The 24,218-nt window shown below is 40.5% G+C and overlaps 1 protein-coding gene across 1 annotated transcript in view; it reads right to left on the bottom strand.

Annotated features, from left to right (window-relative positions):
• b4galnt4a (beta-1,4-N-acetyl-galactosaminyl transferase 4a) overlaps positions 1-24,218 on the bottom strand; it is a 133,042-nt gene that overhangs the window by 75,087 nt on the left and 33,737 nt on the right. The window contains exon 2 of the mRNA XM_053319176.1: positions 16,686-16,798. Within this exon, the coding sequence (XP_053175151.1) occupies positions 16,686-16,798 (113 nt within the window). The remainder of the gene's footprint in view (positions 1-16,685; positions 16,799-24,218) is intronic.

The raw sequence follows: 24,218 nt of genomic DNA on the forward strand, positions 1-24,218 counted from the left end.
GTGACACCACTCACTCCTACAGCAATGCACAACAACAAGCACCGCTTGTGATGTGCTTGTGATGTAATTTTGCAATATCTCTTACAAACAGATGCTTTGTTATTTAAATGACCATTATCTGAATACTTGAAAGGTGTTATTATACTGTGAGGTACATTTCTGTGGTAGTTAATGCCCTGTGTTGTATCAATCCTCAGCATAGTGACATACATTTCTAGAAAACTTGGTTGGTACAGCAATTAAATGATTTCATCTTGAACTGTTATTATATTACTGCAGAGTTTTCTGAGCTGGAGGAAGACGATGATTGGCTGTGACACAGTGTCAGCTCAGGGTGAACTCTTTCAATCTCACTCTGTATGTCTGTCTCATCATCATCCCTTCTTCAGTTACTGTGTCCATCAGGTCTGTGTCCAATTATCTGTGCGACAGTCTCTGATATTTTCTCTCTCTTTGCCGGCATCTGGCTATAAACTGCATAACGGGCCATTTAACATGAATTTATGCAGTGACTATTTCATGACTGTAGGGGTAAAATGAATTCAACTAATACTAATAATATTCTCACAACTGTTTGTGCAGTATTACAACAGTTATTTTCAATATGTTTCAATATGTTTTCAGTCTACAGACTTAGTCTTCCTTGATGTGCTTGTTCTATGTTATAACAACTGACTCCACAGTGGAGCTTGTGAAGTGAGGACGAATTTTCAAAAGTTAAAATGTTTTATAGCACAGTACACGACAAACTGAACCGCATCTTACCCTACATTGGCGAGTGTTATACAGCAGGGGTTGTCAAAGTCTGAGACTGTGGGCATCTCCTCACACAAAGGTTGGAAAAAGGCGCCACCTTACCCTGCCTTGGTGTACCTGCTTAGCTTTGCTCAATTCCTAGATGCCATTGGGATCATGATTATGTTATTTGATCCCATAGATCCTCAACAATTTAGTCAAGATAACATAATATTGCTGTTTGACATAACTTCAGACTACACCAAATAAAAAACAGTATATTTCCCCCCAAACCACTGCTTCTTTCACAAGCATTTAAGCTGCACGATCTCCTTTTGACAACTAACAGAATAACTTATGATGAAACTAATATTTTTTCACTTCCATTCAGCAAACCTCCCCTGAAACTCTTTGGATCCTCCCTGGTGAGGCCTGCCTCCCACTTTGAAGACCTCTGTTTTATACAAGTTATCATACTTTTTGGCTTACAAATTGCTAGTCTTCATTAGCAGTTCCAAGCAATATCCAACTTCCATTTTATCCATTTAACCACTTTTTCTGCAAATAAAACGCTGCTTGTAAATTAAGCACTTATGTGCATTAATTACACTAACTTAAAATCTACTTATCATGAATCCTCTTGACCCTGAGAGAGGCTTGCTGCATAGCAACAGCTCTACACTCTAAGCACTAGCTGCTCTGAGTTTTTTCACACTTTTGTGAGCATATGTGTGAGGTGATATAAATGATTATACTGCACACTATAACATGGACTCTTCCTATATTTTAATCCACTGGCACCTGTGTGTTGATACACATTCAGTTGTGAATTGAAAGAGGAACTCCAAGGAGTCAGAAATGCAGGCACAATCGAATGTAAAAAGACCAAAACTGCACTCTTCTAGGCAAGCACAAAACTTTTGATAAGTCCAAGCAAGCACAGATGACAGTTAAAAAAAGTGGAAAACAGATGTGAGATGATGGAAACGTGTCAAACCCGCAGGTGGCTGCTGTATTTTGGATGGTTATTCAGTATACTTCAGGGAGAAGTTGTAACAGTTGCCAATTTTTGAGCCATCTGGTGAAGGTTTGGAGACTCACCTCTTTGTGGATTAAGCTGGCTCGTGATGTTTTGTGCTTCCTGTCATCTGTCCCTCTCACATTGAGACAAACTGATTAATCAGTTTTAATTTATTAAGCAGCTGCTTGCTGGTTGATTGTTTTGATTTTTGTAGGGTGTGATTTCTGAGTGGGCAGAGGATTACAGATTCTGTCTGTTGTGTGTGAGATGTTGGCTAATTAATGCTTGATGTGAGCTGTGCTGTTAGTATTAATATTGACAGTCAATTCACTAGTTATTGTGTACTGAAGCAGGACTGATATAAACTACAAAAATAGAAAAGGAGATTGCTTTTATATAGCATCATTTCTTGCTTATTATCAAACATGCAGTGGGTTTCTTCAGTTATAGATATTAGTACTCAGAATGGAGATAGCACCTGACTCACTCACAAATTTGACAACTCTAAGTTGAAATTATGCCTCACTGTCTAACTATTTCATACACACTGCACTACTCTTCTGTTTTTTCAATTTTGAGCACACCAGAGACAGACTAGAGACACTCACTCACTCCCACCATTGATTCACTGGTTGCAATTAACACAGTGTTGCTCCTGTCCGGTCAGGCGCAAATTGAAAAAGCCAATAAAAATTGGTTTTCTCCTGCCAGCTGCCATCTCACAAGAGTCTGAAATGGCCACTCTGGCTCCATCCATGCCTCCCAGCCAGTGGCATTGACTCATGTGTCAATATACCTGCAAACTTAATACTGGCACAAGTGAGAAAAATCAAGGCTCTGGGTTGTTTAATGACAGAATAAATCTAGGAGGACGCTTAAAGGAATTGATATCCTGACAATAACAACAGAGAAAAACAAAGCACTTCAGCAGCTCTGTCCGTCTACTACTGTAGCTAGATTTATAGACTGCTTGGTCGGCCAGTTTAGGCCATTACCCTGGTATAAGATACATGAAGAATAATCACCTTCTTTGCTTTATCTCAGCCGTTCCATAGTCATGGTCAATATTTAATCTTAAATCCATTAACTTTTTTCCTCGAAGCAGTGTTATGGCATGTAGTTGTCAGAGCGGCACATAAAGCATGAGATCATTCAGTATCTGATGTGTGTGGCTTGATTGGAAAGGCTGGTAAATGAGGCCTGTCATCACCTACTCAAATACAGTAGACTTTTAAAGGTCAAACTCTATTTGTGGTTTCTATGGTAATCACAGTAGTGTGATCTGTAACTGTCAAGTGCAGCAGGTTATATTGAGTAAAATATTATGGCATTATAATAATATCATTATACTAGTATTATATAGTGGAACAGTGTAAAATGGAATTTAATGCAAATGTAGAGGGTACCACGTTTCTCTGACCCAGAATATTAGGTGGTGGGGGTCAGTTGAAGGGAAGGATGATGGTGGGTGAGGAAGAGTAGTGGAGGTTATGGAAGTAGACATTATTCATATCTGCATGGAGTCAGTACTATCCATTACAGTAACAATGAAGCATCCATTATGGATTTTATGGTTACTGTGTATTTGCTACACTGGATATTCTTAACCAAGGGCATGCAGTCTGATCTTTCCTTGGAGAAAGTTTATCAGTATTTTTAGTGATGTTTTTCTGTCGGTCAGTTAGGCCAGCACTTTGCTCCAGACTGAAACATCTCAACAACTATTTTATGGATTGGCATTAACTTTTGTACAGACATTCATAGTCCCCAGCAAAATATCTCAATATCTACTACATGAATAGGTAAACATTTGGTATTCCTTTAAAGAGTAACTTTGGCTTCCAGTGTTTTAACCTTTCATTTTGTGATGTGCAGTGACGTACAGGTGTACTCTGGCCCTGACATCACTGGCATATAATTAAAAGTGTAAAAGTATAACTCCTAACGTGAAGCTGTGTAATTGATGAATGACTGAGAATACAACACAGCTGTTACCATATGAAATACTATATAGCCTATTTTCAGATGTCCATATTATTTAAGTATTTATTTATCTACAAGTACTTTCCACGACAACAGAGAAAACTGCACCTGAAGGCTAAATACGGGGTTATGCACTTTTAAATGGGGAGGAGATAAAGACCGGTAGTAGAAGAGGAGACAGAGAAATGATAATAAGCCATATAAAGGAGCTGAAGAAGACACGATAACAAGGTGGCCAACAATGGGCCGGGGAACACTCCGAGATTTTGAAGAGATCAATCTACAGGCTCCAAGTGTCTGCCCTCTGCCCGGACAGTGTGGGGACAGCAGAGATCAATGAGGGGTAAGGCCCACTGGCTAGTTCACCACAGGAGACGATACATTATAGACTGGAAACACACACTCAAGCTGGATGAGGAGGGAAGGCAGTGAGAAAAGACGGGAGAGGAAAGGCTTGAAAGACGAAGGACGAAGGAAGGAGAGACTTGATCCTGCAAGTCAAATGTCTGACAATCTGAATAGATTAGTGCAGTGGGAGTGAATGTGCAGGAAAAAACACTATTGTACCAGCGAGCTTCTACACCAGCATGAGTGCTTTTATCAGCCTTACAAGTTCTGTCAACAGTGAGTTACATCCAAGTATCTCTACATATTGGTTATTGTTTTGAGGCTATTCTGAGATTAAAGAGTGTGGACTTAAAGAAACAAAATGAGACACTTGAAAGCAGGCACCTATAGAAAGCTCCTTTGAGAAAAGCTGAAAACTAAAGCAAAACATCCAATCCCCTCCAACTCTTCAGAGATATGGCACTCGCTCCAACTCAGGCAGACAGGGAATTCTGATGAAAGCAGGAAATGTTCCCACTGGAATTGAAATGAATATGCTCCTTCTCATCTTTAAACCCACATAAACACTGCATGCCCACACCAAGAATGTCAACTTTCCAATTCAATTACACATATCACACATCCATCCATCCATCCATCCATCCATCCATCCATCCATCCGCCCTCGATTCTTCTCGCCCAATTCCTTCCTTATCTGCCTCTCATCAAGTAAATGCGTGAGCGGTAAGGGATTTGGCAAGAATGATGAGAAGGGATACAGAGGATGCTTTTCCTCCATTGTTCAGCATTTTTCTGTATGGGTCTTATCCGTGCCTTGTTTCTATTGTTAACCTGCGTCTTTGAGAGTCTTTAAGGAGGAAAAGAAAAGAGGAGGTGTGCATGGTTTTTGTTCCCCTTTATCAAGCGGCAACAGGAGTCGCACCTGCTTATATCTGGCAGACACACAAGTAATGTCAGAAGTGCAAAGATGACTTCCACTGCAAGACAATTTTCTATGATCCAGCTCTTTAAAAGCACTTAAAACATTAAGCACTTAAACAAGTTCGTCTTGAGAGGGTAGATGCATTTTCCTATCTAAGGTGTTTAACCATAAGCCTCATGGTCTGAAGGATCCTTCTCTTTACTAGCTATACAAGACTGCTGACTGTGGCTGTGCAGACTTATGAAGCACATTACACAGTATTTATTGTATATATTTTAGAATCAGCCATGTAAAATTAGCATCTGCTGATACATGCACACTAAATATATGCTCCAAGTATGAACAGTTAGTACAATTTTCTTTCTGCAGATGGATTGTGCAGTGATCACAATGGAATAGCAGGTAAAAATAAACATTTACTCTCAGCTCCCACAACCTATCATCAATTGCCAATTATAGTATTTAATATTGAACTGTGAAAGAAGAAACATCCGAATCTAAAAGTTAGCCACGCCAACGTTATGATTCTAGTTTTAATCATAAGTTTGATAAATGAATTCCTTCCCGCAGGCCGTCATCTATCCATTGAAAGTACAACAAATTTAACTGGGGGACGCAAAACCATTCAGAGTTTTGATGAGTGGGTTCATTTTTCATTAGTCAAGTCAGCATTGTTTTAAGCAATATGATTAACTACACATGTCCAGTTTAACTCAGATAGACAAACGACTCAAATGTTGAAGAAAGAGATGATATAGAAAATACATACCATATCAGTTGTGTGGGTTTAACATGATACAGGACACAACAAAGCTAACAGTAAATATTGTTGAACAGTGAAATAGACGCAGAGCAGCTGAACCTTGGGACAGGGCAGGAATGTGGGAAGTCACAGCAGAGTCGGGTTAGCAGTAAGTCGTGAATGTAACAGTGAATGTGCAATGTGAGCTACAGTTGGTCAGTAAATAAATACCACAGTTCTTCTAGAGCCAAGCTGAGTTCCTGAGTTTTGTTTACCAGCAGGTGAGTGTAGTGATGGGTATACTCAGCCCTGGAGCCCTTGTACGCCTGGCTGCAGTCTGGAAGCTGGCCATTTCAGATGCAGCAGCCCAGTTACAAAAATAATAAAAGACTGACCTTATATACCCTAAAAAAAACATCCTTTTGATAGAACAGATATCATATAAGTGTTATTTAAATGTTGTTGTTTTTTTTCTCCAAGGCTTTTTTTTTCATAATTTTGATAGTTGCTGATGTGAAATTGAGCATATTTTACTTACATTTTCCTATTTTGGAAAATATGAGTAAAAGAAGCCACTACTACTCAGTTCATCATTCAGGACAAAGAGTTAATAACTGCTCCACTGTGAGGACAGATAACCTATGTACAGGTGTACTTGCTATTTAAATAATGTTTCAATAATCTTTACTAACAATTAATTGTTATATTGATTTCAGGTGGTATTGCTGAGCATCAGCAGTCCACACCCACAGGCATTTATCATATCAGTGTAACAGCAAGTATTGCAAAGAGGAGGGGTGGAGGTGAGAGAGACAAACAGAGATATAGTCCAGTGTCATGCCTCATGACCTGGTGACCTTCACTCAGCATAGCCCCAGCATGAAAAGTGACCTCTAGAAGCACACAGCCAGCTGGTAACAGCTTAGCACCGGCCGCTGCTGGAACAGAGCCAGCAGGTAGGAACTAGAGTGAGTGTAGAAATAGCAGGAATCTTCAATAGGGGGTCTAAAAGGATTGGGGGTGAATTCACTGTTATTCTTTTTCCCCACTACTTGGGATATAGAGGATAAAAATAAAGCCATATATTCTAAAGGCCTATGAAAGAAAATAGAAATGTGTATACATTGGTATGTGCAGTGCTTAGCTGTCCACTGTTCTGTGTACAGAATACTGCATGTGCACACAGAGCTGTTGGTCTTGAGAAACAGGCTTCCACTCCGTTGGCATCTGGTCATGGGTTGCAGAGTATGAAGACGGTGCTGGAGCCCTGCCTGGGAGTTTATTGCAGACCCACAGCTTGGATCTCCAGCTTTTGTGAACCAACACCAGGCTGACAAATGCCTTAGAGGTGATGGAGAGAATGAGTGGAAGCACAGAAGCACCCAGAGGAAAAACAATTCTGGACTGAACCTTCAAATAGCCTCATATAACGGAGCTGTCAACACCCCGAAGTTTGAAAAATGACAGGTAACTATTTACTGTTCTGTTTGTATTTTTACAGCCAGTTATCAAAGACTTGTGGTTTAGTCAAGCTGTTTGAAGAGAAATTATGTACATTCAAGGGAATACATTAATTGCCAAAGGGGGGATATGCATTGCTGCATAAGAACCAGCACTTTAAAAGCTTTGATGGTTAAGGTGTAAACACCAGATAAATCCTATATACAGCTCCAGTCCTTTGATTGGGTTCAATCCAAGACTACAACAACTCAATGACTGAATCTTCGCGTCTATTACAACTCGAGTCTTATGTCTGAGATTATCTAAACTACTTTGGAGGTAAAATTGAGAGCACACCTAAAAAGTCGGCAATAATCTCTCATTGTGAATGACAACTGTGTGTATGCACAACTACAGTGAGAACAGTGGGTTAAAGTTGAAATAGAAATTCAGTCTGGATGTTTACATCTGACAGTTGGGTTTGAAGTTTGTTGTCTTGATTATCCATCTTTTATAGCGGATTGCTTCTGGAGTGGGGTGATTATTGTGTGACAAAATCATTGAATAAATCCTTGTGACTTGTGGAAGAACTGCGACCTTATTGTCTATTCTGTTTGGGTTATAGTTGATTACTGTCTGTCGTATCTGTGTAGCAAACCTCTCTGTTTCTGTCTCTTCCTCTGCTCCGACTGCTCAAGTTGTCATAACAGCCTCAGGATGAAATGACCCACCATTATCTAAAAGCTCCATGTTCATTTTTTACAGCTTACTGCCTTGCTTACTTAGCAACAGAGAGGAGTCCATCATAATAGCTCTATTATCCCTCCGTCTCCCATTTAGACTGTCAACCTGTAGCAGCTCCTTGGTTCACTTGGGGGACTTTCAGGACTGGGTTGGTAGTGGAGTCCTTGATTAAGGACAACAATTTAATTAATCTCTTTTGGTAACAGAGGTGACAATGGCACTTGAGAGCAGTGGCAGAAAACAAATGCAGTGTGAGCTCAGACATTCTGGGCTAGGGCGCTCGGGCTGATGTACCAAATGCCTCATGGGAGATCCACTTCCACTTGGCTGGCTGCAGATCCAATCAGCCAGCAGGAGAGAACTCCGCCAACAAATGTCAGAGATGAGGCCACTGAGTCACGTCCTGGATTCATCACTCCGAATCGCTTATCAACTATCCTTTTTAAATCCGTGACAACATTCGAAATGCTAAACAAATGTAATGGCTGCCTGGAAAAATGAGTCATGTGCCACTGATCTCCACGGTCAAATTTAAATGTCAAATTGAGCAGTTACACTGTGACGCTAATCCCTGTGTTTGGGTCCATTTACAGATTACATGCAGCCTAATACCTAGCTGGTAGATGGAGCGTTGTAATAGCTGAGTGTTGAATCTCGCTGATACACCTTGTGTTTATTTACTAGTCAGTCCATGCTCTGTGCTCCTCATCATTCTCAGGGAAGTCTCCCAGTGCCAGCACCAGCTCATCCCACTTCCCATAAACTATCAGCAAGGCCAGAGCGATGTAAGGCGGCCATATTTACAGCCCTGAAAGCAATTGGAGGTTAACAATGAGGCCTGGCTGCTGTGCTTTATGAGCTGCTGTAAAATTGCCACTATGATTAAAATCTCCGTCAGGTGAAAGACAATGGTGCAGCCCATTCCCTCCACCCCCCCCCCTATGAAATATATGCTCACACTTTTTCTCCCTGCCTCTCCTCTCATCTCCTTTCATCTCCATGACCTCGTTTGCAGGCCTTTACCTTGGCTAACTGGCCTTTTACAGATTCCTGTCTTGTTAACATCTGGGAAAGGGCAATGAGAGTTTCTGGCCTGCGATTGAGTGTGTGTGAGGGTGTATAAAATGGAGATGCTTTACATACCAATGCATGATAATGTAGATTTATTATTTATATCAACTTTAAAAATAGCAGACAAAAATGTTTTATGTTGAAACTGTGAACTGGGCTGTGACTTTTATTTGTGATGTGTTATTGCCAAATCTTACAATTAAAGTATAAAATGTGAGTGTTAGGATAGGGTGATGACAATGTATGTTTAAGTGAAAACAGCTCTGTCTCTTTTTGAAAAGAAACAGAGACAGTGACACAGACCCACTGAGGCAACGTCTAACTTTAACCTAGCCTCAACTCAATGCAAACCTTTAACTTGGTAGAACATGAGTCTTGCTGGAGGTTGTCAAAGTAACATAAGAGCTGCTGGTGCTGTGAGTTTTTCCACTCGTTCACATCTGACTGGGACTGACTGTGCTGCCAATTAGTAAAAACTCAAAAGGTCTTCTTTTTTTCACAGATGTTGCAACGTTCCTCTCTGATAATTTACCACAAAGTAAATGTACAATGCAATAGATCAATTGTTGCTCCCTCATCTGAATTAGACAGATCCCAGCGTGTCTCGTCTCATGATCAATTTTTGTCTGTTGTGTAATGTAGCTCCCCAGCTCTTTTTCTTTTGAAGGTTAATATTATCAAACACTAAAGAAGCCGCTCCCTATTTCTAATTAACTCCTCCACAGTGAAGCCATCAGCAGCGTTAAACGCTTAGAGCCATGCGTGTTGCTTCTGTATGTAGTCATGAGATACACTGTACATCAACTGTATAATTACTTCTTTTATCCATCTTTCAATCAATTTTAATAGTGCCAAGTTTCATCCAATCTACTCTTTCTCTTCGTCTTTTATTGTCCTCCAGCTTTCCATTTCCTACGAAGCCCCCAACCCTCCTCTTTTACCTTCATCACTCTTCCTTCTCATCTGGTGTGAGAGATGAAGGCAGGGACCCAGCAAAGCAATCTGCTCCAAAAGCACGGCACAGAGCACAGAATCCACATCTCATCCATATTAACAACATGCTCACAAACACACACGCCTACCCATCTCCATGGTAAAATATATATGCACCAAATGACAAAAACACACCTCGCTTTACATAACCTTAGTGTTAGGCTGTCAGAAAAAAAGCAACCACCTGGAGGCTCCCCTGGAGGTGGTATGCAAAAAAACACACTCAAACACACACACACACACACACACACACACACACACACACTTGTGACAGAGTAAATCTATTGCAGGTTTCATCTTGAAAAGCAGGTGGCCAGAGAGATATTCCATGTCTTTCAAACACACCCTTAACTGGTTCCTGTAATTGCCAACCTTGACACACTGTCAACTATTTAAGCTGCAATTTTGGTGACTTGCCGGCAAAGAAAGAAAGGTGCAGAGGTAAACATTCCCTGCTCACTACCAGCCTTTCACCGAGGCGAAAAAGAACGTAATTACTTCCTCTGCAGAAGATCTTGCTCCACATCTGATTCTGCTCTTGTTTCCGTCCATCTTTTATCTGCCCTCTCCTTTACCCTCTCCTGTCTTTTCCTACTCCCCTCTATCATGCTCAGATTAACATTGTTTCCCCCATGCTCCCGCTGCTTCCTCCATCCATCTGACAACAAACAAGAGAGAGGGCTAGAACAAATTTACAAGGCTTTTATCGGAAACCAGCACCCCCCACTTCACCTTTACTTACGCCGAGGCTGCCACTTAGCTCTGTCTATCACTTGCACTCAGTGTTCCAGCAGGAGAAGAGCCAGGAGGCAGAAAGTGACAGTAACAGAGAGATGTACAGTGGAAAGAGTGTAATTAAGAGACCTAATATGTGTTGCAAGTCTCATAAAATTCCTCATTAAATTAGCTTAAGCAGTAGGCGATGCAGCAATATCTCTCTCCCTCTCTGTGACAGCTCCTGTGTGTTCTTGCTATAAGCCCCCGACTGAGTGTTGGAACAATACAAGATGCAATAAGGTCATCCCACTTTCTTTTAGACTGTCTAATAATCTTGAGTGCACACAGCCTTGGGGGCTTTTCTGTTTGTTTTCATCCATGCCATTTTGGTTTCATTGTCTGAAATGTCTAAAATGGCAGCTTTAGTGAGCTATTAGTGCAGAACAAAAACATTAGAGGAGCTTAACAGAGGAGACAAACAAGAGAGAAGGGCCTCTGTCCCCCTGACCCATATTACAGCACATTAAACACACTAAATCATCCCTCACTCTTTCGGTCTTTCTGTTAGAGACACACACACACACACACACAGATATCTGGTGTTGGACTATCAGGCCCAGAAACATGGCCTACAGCTTTGACCTTTGGCACTGACATTTTCTAAATGAAGGAGCTCTCTCACTGGAGCAGCCTCGTATCGACTGCAGGTGTCAATTATATTGCTTTGGATTTCCTCGAAATGTTGAATGAGCAGTGAAGAAGTCGAGAAAAATGTGAAATGTAATATGCAACATTCATACAAATGGCAGCACGCACACACACACACACACACACACACACACACACACACACACAGAGGTCAAGCACTGGTGGAACAAAGAGCTTGTAAATGGGCATGTAAATTATAGATGAAGAGAAATGCGTTCATCGAGCTGAACAGAGAAGTCTTAAGGGTGAGCAGGGTTGACATGCACGTACACATGTACGTTTGAAAGAGGAGAACATAGTGCTTGTTACAAATAAAGCAGCATTATGGATTACCATAAATGGAGCACAGTCGTATACTCTGAAGATCGTAAATCCAAATAAGCACCTCCTGCAGCGGGCCGATTCTATCTCCTGTTTTGTCATTTCTGTGATTTACAGCATGTTTACCATCCAAGTATGAACACAGTTCATCTAATTGATCATTATTTGAAGCAAACCAAATCTATCGCCTGTCGTTTAGGGAACAAATGACAAAGAGACACTATTAAAATTCATAAAGAGCGAGCAATAAACTGTCTGACACATTTTAGTGACTTCAGCAGAATGCTTACAGTGCAGCCCAGTATTTGAGCTTCAGTGCACGAGACTGACTCATCCCGTGAAGTGCTTTTCATTTGACTGTTACAGAGGAGAAGCCCTAACACCATCAGGCAGGTTTAGTTCAGAGGAGGGCCGTTCAGAAAAACCCCTGCCGGCTTCTCTTCATGACTCTTATCTCATGAAGCACATTTCCTAAAGCCTTCACTTAAATCGATTTTGAAGACGACTGCATTTTATAGAATAAGATGTATCGTACTCTTCTATTGGCTGGTCAGTGATATCGTAACAATTTGAGTTTTAACTTTAACTGTGTTTGGGTCTTAAACCCCTGCAGCCAGTGTGTGTGTGGCTAAGTACATACAGTAGGTTATGTGGGGTGTAGTAGAATGTGTAGATGTTACGGTGCACATTATGTGCCATATAGTTACTGCTGCACATGCAAGTCAGAAATCAATGGGACCAGTGTGATATGGTACAAGGAATTATTCTGACCAATAAAAAGTGAATATACTTGGGTATTTAAAATCAGGTCCTAATTTGATGTGATTTCCTGATGGCAAAAAAATTAAAATAATAAAAACACAAATGATCTCATGAAAATTGAACTTGTGCTGGTTCTTAATGGTCTAATCCATTTGAATTAATTTCACAAAGCAGCTTGTCAGGGACTTCCTTTATTGCCCAGTGTAATGAGTCTCTCTAGCAGGCAGAGAGGTAAAAGCTTTTTATTATCAAAATACCAATAACTAAATCTGATACATCCCATTAATCTTAATCTATGTACATCCCCTTCTCTTTATAATGTTGTTCATTCAACACCACCAAACATTTCATTACTGCAGATTGTCTGCCTACACAGCATGATTCTTGAGCATCTCGGGTATTTTTGCAGCTCATGTCCATTGAGAAAAGGGAAGTTCTGTTATGCTTAAGGCCTCAGAGACTTAGGCGCCCATTTATAGATTGTATACACATGGTGAAATACTTTATTTTATGTTATGTTAATTAATATTATCAAGTGGGTTTTCTTTTCCATCTTATGAACATTCACATGTTTTTATATTTTTGTTTTGTCTTTTTCGATACGCAGCACTTGGTTTGTTTAATGTATTTTGTTGTAAAGCACTTTGGGCTGCATTTTTTGTATGAAAGGTGCAATAGAAATGATGTTGTTATTATTTTTCTTATTATAAGGGATGCAAAAAAAGCTGTCACAAGTAGGGGTGTCTGGGGTCACGCTCTCCCAGGAAAATGTTTTGAAAGATATTCATTTTACATGCTCATTTCTAATTCCAATAGTCATGATGGGGTAAAACAACCCTTCAATATACACCTAAAAGGAATCAATAGATGTGGGAGCTGTCAACAAAAAAACCCAAAAAGACAACAAGAAGACAAAACAAGAGGTTTTTAGTAGCTTCTTTATCAACCCTACTCCACTGTCAGGCATGTTATTGGTCAAATAAAAAGCTTACACCTATAATTATAAAAAACATATGACAAGTACCATAAATGCAAACATTAATTCAAACATTTGTCTTTGTTTACTATATAACAAAACTACAATAAAAAATAATGCTATCACTGGAATATCCGGCCTAGAACTTACTATGAACTGAATATGCATATATATATATATATATATATATATATATATATATATATATATATATATATATATATATATATGCATCTATATGCCGTACTTTGATGATAAAATATGTGATATAGTTCAAATGAACCAAATCTAAATTTAACCTGATGTTAACCTTCAGTGCTTAACTGCTTCAGTGTCCAGACTGTAGTGAGGAATTGGGCCAACCAATTCACTTTAATCAGCAGGTTATAACAAGATCTAACCCTAACCCTTTTATTCACTGATAAACTGCCTAAACTGCACAAACACTACACTGCTATGTTCACAGCTAGACTAACTTTGTACTCGCTTATCCAGTCGCTAGCCTGACCATCACACCTGCTCTCTCTGTCTCTCTCTCTTTCTCTCATGACTGCACACTCTCCTAGCACAGAACCTACACTACTTGTGTAACACTGATCAATCTGACCAACCCTCGCCTTAAAAAAAATATCTCTTTGGATCCACATGAATCCCCTACGTGACCTAATTTGATCTCAAAACAGCAAATTTCGCTGAAAGGTGAGGAGTTTGCATCTCTACAGATACCTGAGCCTCAGGCAAGATACCTTTTCAAGGTAGACAGCCTGTCAACATGAGTGGCAAGTACTTGTCTACTGGTTGAGAAAGAAGGGACTAATAATAAATTGGCTGCCTCAAGGCCAAACAATGAAAGGAAAATCCTGGGAGTATTAAAAGATTGCTCTCACTTTAATAAAGCAGACTATTAGAAAGATAAAATGCATGTAAGAAAAGAGAGATAAAATATTACAGCACAGGAGTATAGTGTTTGTGAGTGCCAGAGCTAAGTTTCTGTTGGACTATAATTCCTTAAGTCTGTCCTCATTCAGAGACACTAAGTCTTATTTTCAATGCTTTTCATTCTCATTTTGGAATTAAGAAGTAGTTAACATTTCCAGCATATCAACCTTAATTCCTTCCAAGGATAAACTAGAAAGACATTTTCACTTTGTAATCTACTATAGCAGTTCAGTTGTTCAGCTGTAGTTCAACATTTTCTCACTGAGCCTGGTGCTGATTTGGAGAACTCTTATCGACTGATTGAAAATGCTTTCCCACGACTGTATAACTATCTTTGTTGTCAAGGTAATGACAGCCATTTATCATCATTCACACTTTCACACGCTCCTTTTTGTGAAGGTATTTAGATGATGATCCTCCCTTGAACTGCTTGTTGGAAGCAAGAGGAGCTGGCCATTTGAACAGATCATTGGAGATAATGTGATCTGCAGGATCTGTGGAATTTATCTGTGGGTTCAAAATCATTATATTTAAGCCTAAAATCTACCCACTGTCAGGGGGTATAAGAGTTTAAAAGTGTCAGATTGTCTCAGTGGTTTACTGCCACATGTAGCATGTGCTAATGATCTCTGGTGGACATGTTCTGCTTTTAGATATTATTCTGTCTAATTTCAAGTCTTAATATGAAACTATCACAGAAATAACAGCTTGAGGAGGATGTTAGATTGTATGAATTATAGTATTCACATTATATTTTGAGCTATGGCCTCCCAGAGCTGAAAACATTTCAAATACGCTGCAGTGGGTGGGGTCACAGGGCTAATTTGGTTTTAAGAAAAAGTAACTGATCATACTGATTCAGTTTTGTTAATGTTTCCCCTCCTACATTAGCCAATTTCATCTTTACTTGCATCATTCCAAATGTATTTTCTATTATTGACAATTACTGTACTGGCCGGAACCCATTTCCAGTTTCATCTCTTAGCTTCTGGTTGCTACTGCTGGCTACAGTGATTACAAGTCAAAGGTTTCTGTCCTGATCGGTTCATAGTGCTGTTATTTCTCACAATTTGGAGGAGGTCATGACAACACCACCTTCAGTGTGAGACAGCTTACCACCCGCTCATGTAGCTTACTTTGTGTTTGTAGGGCTTTTTTAATGCCTTTATTTGACCATCAGTGCAGACAGGCAACATGGGTAGAGAGAGAGAGAGAGATATGACAAGCAACAAAGCCCACCAGTGGAATCAAACCACAAACGTTGCAGTAAAGTGGCATACGGCTTAACCAGTGGGCTATCACTGAATTGCTGTACTTTGATGTTTCTATAATAAAAAAATGGCAAGAGCTCTGATGTTTAACTTAGTGTGATGATGTAGATTATTAAGTGATTAAAATCATCTACATTCTTCACAAATGATCACTGCAGCAGATGATACGTGTTTTGTGCTTTGTTGGTCTGGAAGCTGATGTATCATGAATTACAAATTAAAACTTTCCACTCAAATATGTAATGTTTACACGATCAATAATACAGTTTTAAATAATCAGCTTGATGCACTGTAATAAACCCAGGTCATGGGAAAGTAGACTGTGCATAATGGTACAACTAACATCTTGTAATGTGTCTCTTGCCTATTAGCACATTTTCAACACAGACAACTTCTTGTATGATATCATGTTGTTATTTAAACATAATACCAGCACACTCTGCTAGTCACTATTATGTAACGGTAACATGACCAGCTGATGTGTCAATGTTTGCTTGAACTCTGTCAATACTACAAGCTGTGCGATACATACTGTGATATTGGTCACATATTTGCTATAATGTAGGCATGAGGGGATCACAAGCATCAAAAGTAAATCTAAACAATGCAACTCATTTCCACTTCTAGTTTAAACAGGAAGTTAAAAGACCAATCAATGGATTTTGAGCACTTCCTTGTAAATGGTCAGTAAAGGTCAGTAAAGGGAGAGGGAATGTCTTTTGGGCAGAATGGAGCCATAATTATTGGGTGCACAGAGACCAAAGCTCAACGTTTTTTGATGATAATTATGATCCACACTGTGATTGTTGAAGCCCTGATGAGCTCCTTCACACACACATGAGCAATAAACCTTATTACCGCTTAATCAGAGGGGCGTAGGTGCAGCAAGTACATGTGCCTAGGTAGTGCTATCCCATTAATACTCTGTCAAAAGTGGTGAGACAGAAATGAAAGAGGACAACTAGGATAAGTGCAAGGAAGAAAAGACTTACTGCTGCATCTTCCTCCCTGCTGTCGCTGGTGTCCTCATTCTTGTGGTGGCCGGTTGAGGAGCGAGTGTCCCTCTTGCGGCTGGCGTCCGTCCCCTCTGTCTGCCTCTCTCCATCTGAGCCAAGGTAAAAACATGGACACTGCTTAGAAAGCCAGCGAGCGCCATTATCATCAGTCCTGTCACTCACCTCATCTCCATTTCCATCACAGTAATTAATAGCGTCATTGTCATTCAGATCTCTATCATTATCATCATCACCAATGGCGTCATTGTAATTATGAATATCTTCAATCTCATCATCATTACGGTCAACAATAATTTTGAGCGATTACTCATTTGTCTTCCTACTAAGCCTATGTACTGTAATCAATACCAGATAAAAGTTTCCAGAGAAAAGGAGATTAAATGGGAAAAAAATGTAATTGGAAAAGCCAAAAGAGACAAGAGAGAGGAATAAAAACTGGTCCGGAAGGGAAACGTAAAGGTGGGAGGGAGGGTAAAAAAATACAAGGAGATAGAGAAATGGAGAGACATAAAGAATTGCTTTTCTTGCTGCGAAGTGGAGCTGTTAGGATGCTGTCATGCCACAGATGGATTATGGGAGTTTTGCTACACAATGATGACAGTTGCCTTGGCCGAGAGAGAACAACCAGAATTTAAATCCACTCATTACGAGTCTCTGTGTGTGTGTGTGTGTGTGAGTGCATGCGAGAGTGTGTCTTTGCGTGTCCGTCACAGAGCATATGGTCAAAATTGCCATCTCTCTGTGCTGCCAGCTAAAAGCCACGCACGTACACACACACACACACACACACACACACACACACACACACACACACACACACACACACACACACACACACACACACACACACACACACACACACACACACACACACACACACACACACACACACACACACACACACACACGTTGTCATGGATGATTAAGCCAGAGCACAATTCAATACAGAGCAGTAACAGGATATTCAACACTTTATGAGTGCCTGGTTATTTGGAGTTACAAGGGCCGAAAAGATACTCATATGGTTTCCTATGAGGGTTTCTACGTCTATGGAGGAGTTCGTATAAAAAAGGGAAACCATACTCTATTCACTCCAATCTCTTTATTTGTATTGCACTGCATTCGATCCCATTTGGCTGACATGGTTCACAAATGCGCAACATTGCTGCAGCTCGGATGGGCTGCCATAAAAGGTGGCGCCTGTGTCATTGACTTCCTCATAAAAAGCACAGTGTTCCAAATGCATTACAGTGAAAGTGGTTCATTACTGTCTGCCGAGCAGGGGCGGCTGTAGTCTACGCACTTGCATACAGCCACACACACACTCACACACCCACGCGCACACACAAGGGGGATGGATTTTGATTAAAAGACAGAGTGGGGAGAACGGGTGGCTATAAAGCATAATGAGAGCTAATGGTTTTCCAATATGTCCCCTTAACAATGAGTCAGAGTGGGCTCAATTGGTAGGGGGGGACTTTGGGGGAAAGTGGTATGTGCGTGTGTGTGTGCGTGTATGTGTGTAATCTGTGAGGAGGTTAATGCAGTCAAGGGGAAGATGGAAGACAGATAGGTGTACTTCTGCATGCTCACTCATCATTTATGTACAGAGAGGAGACATTAGGAAACCAACCAAAAACAATCAAAACATGCAATAAAACACACAACATGAAAAGAAAAACAATTTTACCAAAAGTGATTTTTTTTTTCTCCTCTTCTACGACAGCAACCCAGGAACATCTTGAGCAAACATTATTGTTTATGATTTGTTTTCCTCATTTGTTTGGATATCATCTTGCCTATCTGTCTCTCTCCATTCCCTTTGCAATTTCACCAATTTCACACAACTGTAATATTTTAAAAACTCTGCTTTGATCTGAGAAATCCAGTCTCCTTTTGCTGAATAAAAGAAACAGAGGAGAAAATTGCCATGTGCCGATTGAAAGCATTTCCTTTCAAACTGTTCCCAATCTTTGTCTCTGATTGTGTGAGGAGGGTATACTATACTGTGTTGTATGATTCTCCTTCTATTGTCCACTTAGGACAAAAAGCACTGGAAAGGTCAGCCTGATAAAAAAAACAAAAACAGGGGAATCACAGTCCAGGAAGCTTTCAGTGAATGTTATTTTCATGTCAAATTTAAGCCACTTGAGGTGAAGGTACGGAGCTGGAGAAGCCGTCAACTTGACATGGACAGTCTAAGTACGGCCTCCGGGGTCTATCAAAACTCCACCAGATCAAAGAGCAAACACCAAAGAGTGGTCGTACTGCCATTGTTGAGCTAAATAAAGTGGGGCAAACCAGCGTCCACATTTTGATCTTTCCATGTAACTAAAAGCTCATCTGCCAAAAGTTGTAAAGGATTTCAGATTAGATTTCAATAGTTCAGTAATGTCTGAATGTTCAGGATGCTCTAGTATATAAATTACATTGTAAAAAATGTGAGCATTTGAAAGATTGAACATTACACGTCAAAATAACCCATCACAGGAAACAAAAAGCCATACGATATTGTTATTAGATCAACAAATTACCCCGAATCACCCCAATGGCAAATGAATGGCACATTCATTTCTTTATGCTTTTCAATTCATCTCCTGCTTCATTCTGCTGTTTATTTTTGTTCTTCCTCTGAGTAAACACTGCATGAGTCACTGCATGAATCAGTTGGCAGCACATCTCCATTTAACCGTTTATCTCAGACTATTATGAGCAGGCAATGCACCAGGGAGCGAGGTGAGTCTCCCCTTTGCCTCGCCTCATTTATGTAAGTGATCACCTTAAATATCAATGAGCATGCAGAGCATAAATAACTCTTATCAATGCTACAGGGAAATTAAATGAGTGACAGCTTTGAACCCCAAAATGGAGACGACAAACGTAGTAAACACTAAACCTGCTGAAAATAAACCACTGTTTGAGATAAAATGCTTAAATCTGCTTAAATCTGAGAATAATGAAGGGATTTTTATTGTATATCATACTTAAATGTCTTCCACAAACAAACTGGGCACTTTCACATACACAGTACAAGCTGATGAGAATGAATTGCATTTTTTATGCAAAATATACAGTATATTGAAGCTGTGTAGATGGCCAAACTGACAGCCAAAGCCAGCTGAGCTTCCCTTAATACCCTCCATAAATAGAGAAAAGATTAACCACATTAGAGTATGACGGAAAGGAAATCATCTATAGAAACATCAGTGTGATGTTAGAAAGCAGTCCTCCCACATTTGGAGGCAACCAAGGAACTCACTTCAAATAATTTCACTTCTTTTTCAGGTCTTTCAGTAATTGCCTTTAGAAGAGGGAGAATATATTTTGTCTTACCTGAGAAAAAAAAATGTAAGCATTGAAAATACAATATGCATCTCTGCAAATAATGCAGCGCTGTAGGAAAATGTAATGCTGCTATTTATATCATTATGATACATTTAAAATCGCCAAGAGTCCCTTTATATGGATAAGTGTTTGAAATTTTTGAAAAAGAACATTCGCTGTTAATATATTCTTCTAATAAATTCTTCAACGATCCCAAAAGGAGACTATAATGAGATCTGCAAAGCACTTGAAGTTTGTGTGTGTGTGTGTGTGTGTGTGTGTGTGTGTGTGTGTGTTCGTTGAAGCACTTCAGGACAAATGTTCAAACATGTTTTTGCCAACATAGCCTTAGCACTTTTGAAGAGAAGATTTTGTATGTGTGTCCTGGCTAAAAGAATGTATGCATGTGTGGACGTGTGCCTATTTTTGTGCCCATCATAATTATGTTTCTGTGGGTTCCTCTGTAGTGAATCAGTCCTAAAAACCAGGAGGTTAGGTCGTTCATCCTGCACTGGGTATGTTATTCCCCTAAGTAACTTGGATGCATTGCCTTTATTCACTCATAGACTATGCAAAGTTTAAAAAAAAGGACTATGAGCCCAGGATGAACCGAAGACACAGACCTCCTTTCCACCTAGCACTGGCACTCACATGTAGACCATGATACAGCATGCCGAAATGGGGAAGCAAGCTAAGTCTGATGCCTGTGGTGAGCTGCAGTGAGCCAGGAGCCAGTCTCAACCCCTGGACTGTGACAGGACTTCCTCAGGCTTCGATGACGCCTCCAATGAAGCAATACAGAGCTGACTGGCAGGTTAATGGAAGCCAATTGACTACGAGCCCCGTCACCAGCGGGAGACCAAGTGGAATACTAATCATTTAGCAGCTTCCTCTCCTTATGTTCTGCCTAATCTGTTCACTTCCTCCGATCCTAAAACAGCAGCATTATTTTACAGTGCCGATAAGATGGTGGAGAGCAACTTCTGCAACCTCCAGAGGAAAGAGATAGTGACTGTTTTTTAAGTGTTTTGGAGATTACGTTTGTGACAGAGTGTATTAAAAACCACAATAAACAGGAGTCTTATCCAAGGTTGATGTGGGTGTAATCTGTAGATGGAGAGGGGGATTGTGGGAAACTTTCACCAGCTTTCTTTACTTTTGAGAAATGAGTAGTAACTTCACCGTACCGTTGTGCCCTTTTAAAACTAATGATATTCTAAACTCTATAGCTTTCAACCAAACTGCTACCGTCATAGCTCCCATCTCCACTGTGTATACATTCTGTGTGTGTGTTTGTGTGTGTATTTGTGTTTCTGCATGCATACAATAACTGCCTATTTCTGTTTCCCATTTTATCTATGTACAAGACTGACAACAGCTGTTGGGCTTGGCTACGCGGCAGTGCACCACTGTATGTTAAGTGATAGACAGGATGATGATACAGCAGAATGCTAATCACAGAGTAAAAGAAGTAAGTGCAGGGGGAGCAACGAGAACGAGAACAAAGGGCACTTAGAAGAGAAAAGGGGAGAAAATTGAACCCTAAAGAGGACTAAACTTAACTGGGGTGTTTAAGTAGGAGGAGTTGAGCTTGAGTACATATGACAAAGTCTCATCATAACTAATGAAATAATAATGTGTTTGGGAACCCTCAGGATCTGTTCCATGTAATAGCCCCTCTGGTAACCTGGGGGAAATAATAGCACACAGTCAAACGCAGCAGCTCCAAGTGGTTACAGAACAATACCAATGGTCATTATCACTATTTATTTACCAGTGTTATCTCAGGAATGCTGCCTACATGTTCTCCTTTGAGAAGGCGCAGGCAAACACGATTATACTCAACGTAATGAAGGATTACCAACAGCAACACAAACAGGGAAATTGCATTGATTGTATGCTTCACGGTTACAGATACACATCCAAATATACAAGGTTAAAAATCTATCTATTCTTGTGGTTGACATTCATACTTCCAGGGCGGCCACCATATATTCTTTTTTTTTTATTTATATTGAATGGCTTTATCCTTAAACTGGCACCACTGCTGCGTCACTGTCCCAGTTTCTTTCTGTGTAGAGTTTGCGTGGGTTTCCACTGGGTGTTCTAGTTTCCTCCCACCATCAAGGACATTTATGTTAGGGTTAATATTCCTGCCAGTACCCACCAAGGCAAAAGAACTGGAGTTGGCACTGCTCACTGGGCTGCCCACTGCTCCTAGTGTGTGTGTGTATGTACATGCATGTGTGTGTGTATGTGTGTGTGTGTGTGTGTGTGTGTGTGTGTGTGTGTGTGTGTATGTGCGCGCGTTGGATAGGTCAAATGCAGAGGACCAATTTCCCCACAGGGATCAATAAAGTACTACTTCCTCTTCTTAAATCTTTAAAATGTCCATTATAATTTCCTTGAGTCAAAAGTGATGCTTGTTTTATCAAATCAGCAGCAAAGATATTCAATTTCAGCAAATAATCATTATATTTTAAATGTGGGTAAATGGTTAATGATGATTAATCAGTTATAAATATCATGGCTGATTATTTTTCTGTTGATTGACTAATCGATTCATCAGTTAATCCTTTATGTAATACATTCTTAATTTGTGCTATTGTCATATTAGTAAGTGACCTAATACTAGAGAAAAAACAAACAACTAGATGAGATAGACGTAGACAAAGTCATAGTATATAGACATATTTTAGAGATGCTGCCTCAGGTATTTGGTCCATGCTGACTACCATCTTGCAACTCTAGCAGATATTCCAGCAACAGTTTTATACTACAAACCCATTTGGTCCCCTCCCAGAGACGCTTTATTGGATTAAGACTCGGATACTGTGCAGGCCAGCAGAACAAAAACCAAGAATCCCACAGAGGAAGGAAGAAGAGACAAAAGAGTTACAGGAAGAGTGGATGAGTCCACAGCAACAGCATGCTCTGTGTGAATTATTGACAGGGCCTCTGCCCGCTCTTTTCCTCTGCTCAGCGAGTACACTGTGACTCCATCTCGGTAACATAGGCCGCACTCCCCTAGAGCTTGCACCAGCATGGCGTGGAACACTAAACACACCCCTCACCTCCTCTCCCTCTGTTGAGGAACAAGATTAAAGATGCATGGGGCGACGAAAAAAAACAAGAGGCTGCTGCTTTTAAGAACACACGAGTGGGAGAAAGACAGGAAGATTAAGTGAGAGGGGGAAAGGGTGAAAGGGTGGAGAATGCAAGAGGATACAGGGGAAGAGATGAAACTGGAAGTTAAGGGCAAGAGTAGCACACTGGCGGAGACAGTAAGAACGAACTTTAATAGGATGCAAGGATGACAGGGAGCGAGGGAGATGGTAGAAGAAGGTGTAACCACAGTGAGACAGCCTACCATATCCCACTCGTTCACATGTTCACTCATTCAATCACTCATTATTCAGTCAGCCATTCACTGATTGACTTAGTCAATCACTCATTCACTCTCGATCCATAATCCCTCTCTCCCTGCGATGCATTTACAATACACTCAACTACTTTTTACAAGCGCAGAGCCTATAAAGTTTTACAAGGCTTGTGGCTTTTTGCACTGCAATCAGGCATGACATTACAAGACATGGTTGACACAAGGCAATGGAGGATGTCAAAATGATGGGCCCGTACAGTTTTTTAATGACTCTTTTAGGCACAATAGAAAAGCATTGAAGCACGCAGGGTGGCATGGCAGGGGGGGCAGCGTATGTATAGCAGGCTTCACTACGGGCTGTGCTGGCCAAATGGAGCTGGCTAATTATAGCAAATAAACTGTACTGATCTGAGCCATTAGCCAGTCAGTAATGAAGAAGAGTGGAGGGCTGCTGTGACACTGATGAATAGGCCTGGCTTTGAGTGCTGCACTGGTTTGGCCTTTAGTTCAGCTCTAACTACACAGCCTTCTGAGGAAAAGCATGGGTGCATTAAGACAAGAGGCATAACAAGGCTTTGGAGATGAGATAAATAGATACAAAGGGACTGTGGCAGATATGAGCAATGGAAGACAGAGACGGAGCTGGAGAGAAGTTGATGGGAGAAGCAACGGAAAGTGGAGTGAATGTGTGCTTGTAGGCCTGTGGGTGTGTAGGGCAGTGAGAGAGAGAGAGAGAGAGAGAGAGGGAGAGATTGCAGAGATGCTTAATGTGCTGTAATATGGGTCAGGGGCAAAGAGGTCCC

Source organism: Scomber japonicus, chromosome 5 (assembly GCF_027409825.1).
Source record: "Scomber japonicus isolate fScoJap1 chromosome 5, fScoJap1.pri, whole genome shotgun sequence".
Classification (NCBI taxonomy): Eukaryota; Metazoa; Chordata; class Actinopteri; order Scombriformes; family Scombridae; genus Scomber; species Scomber japonicus.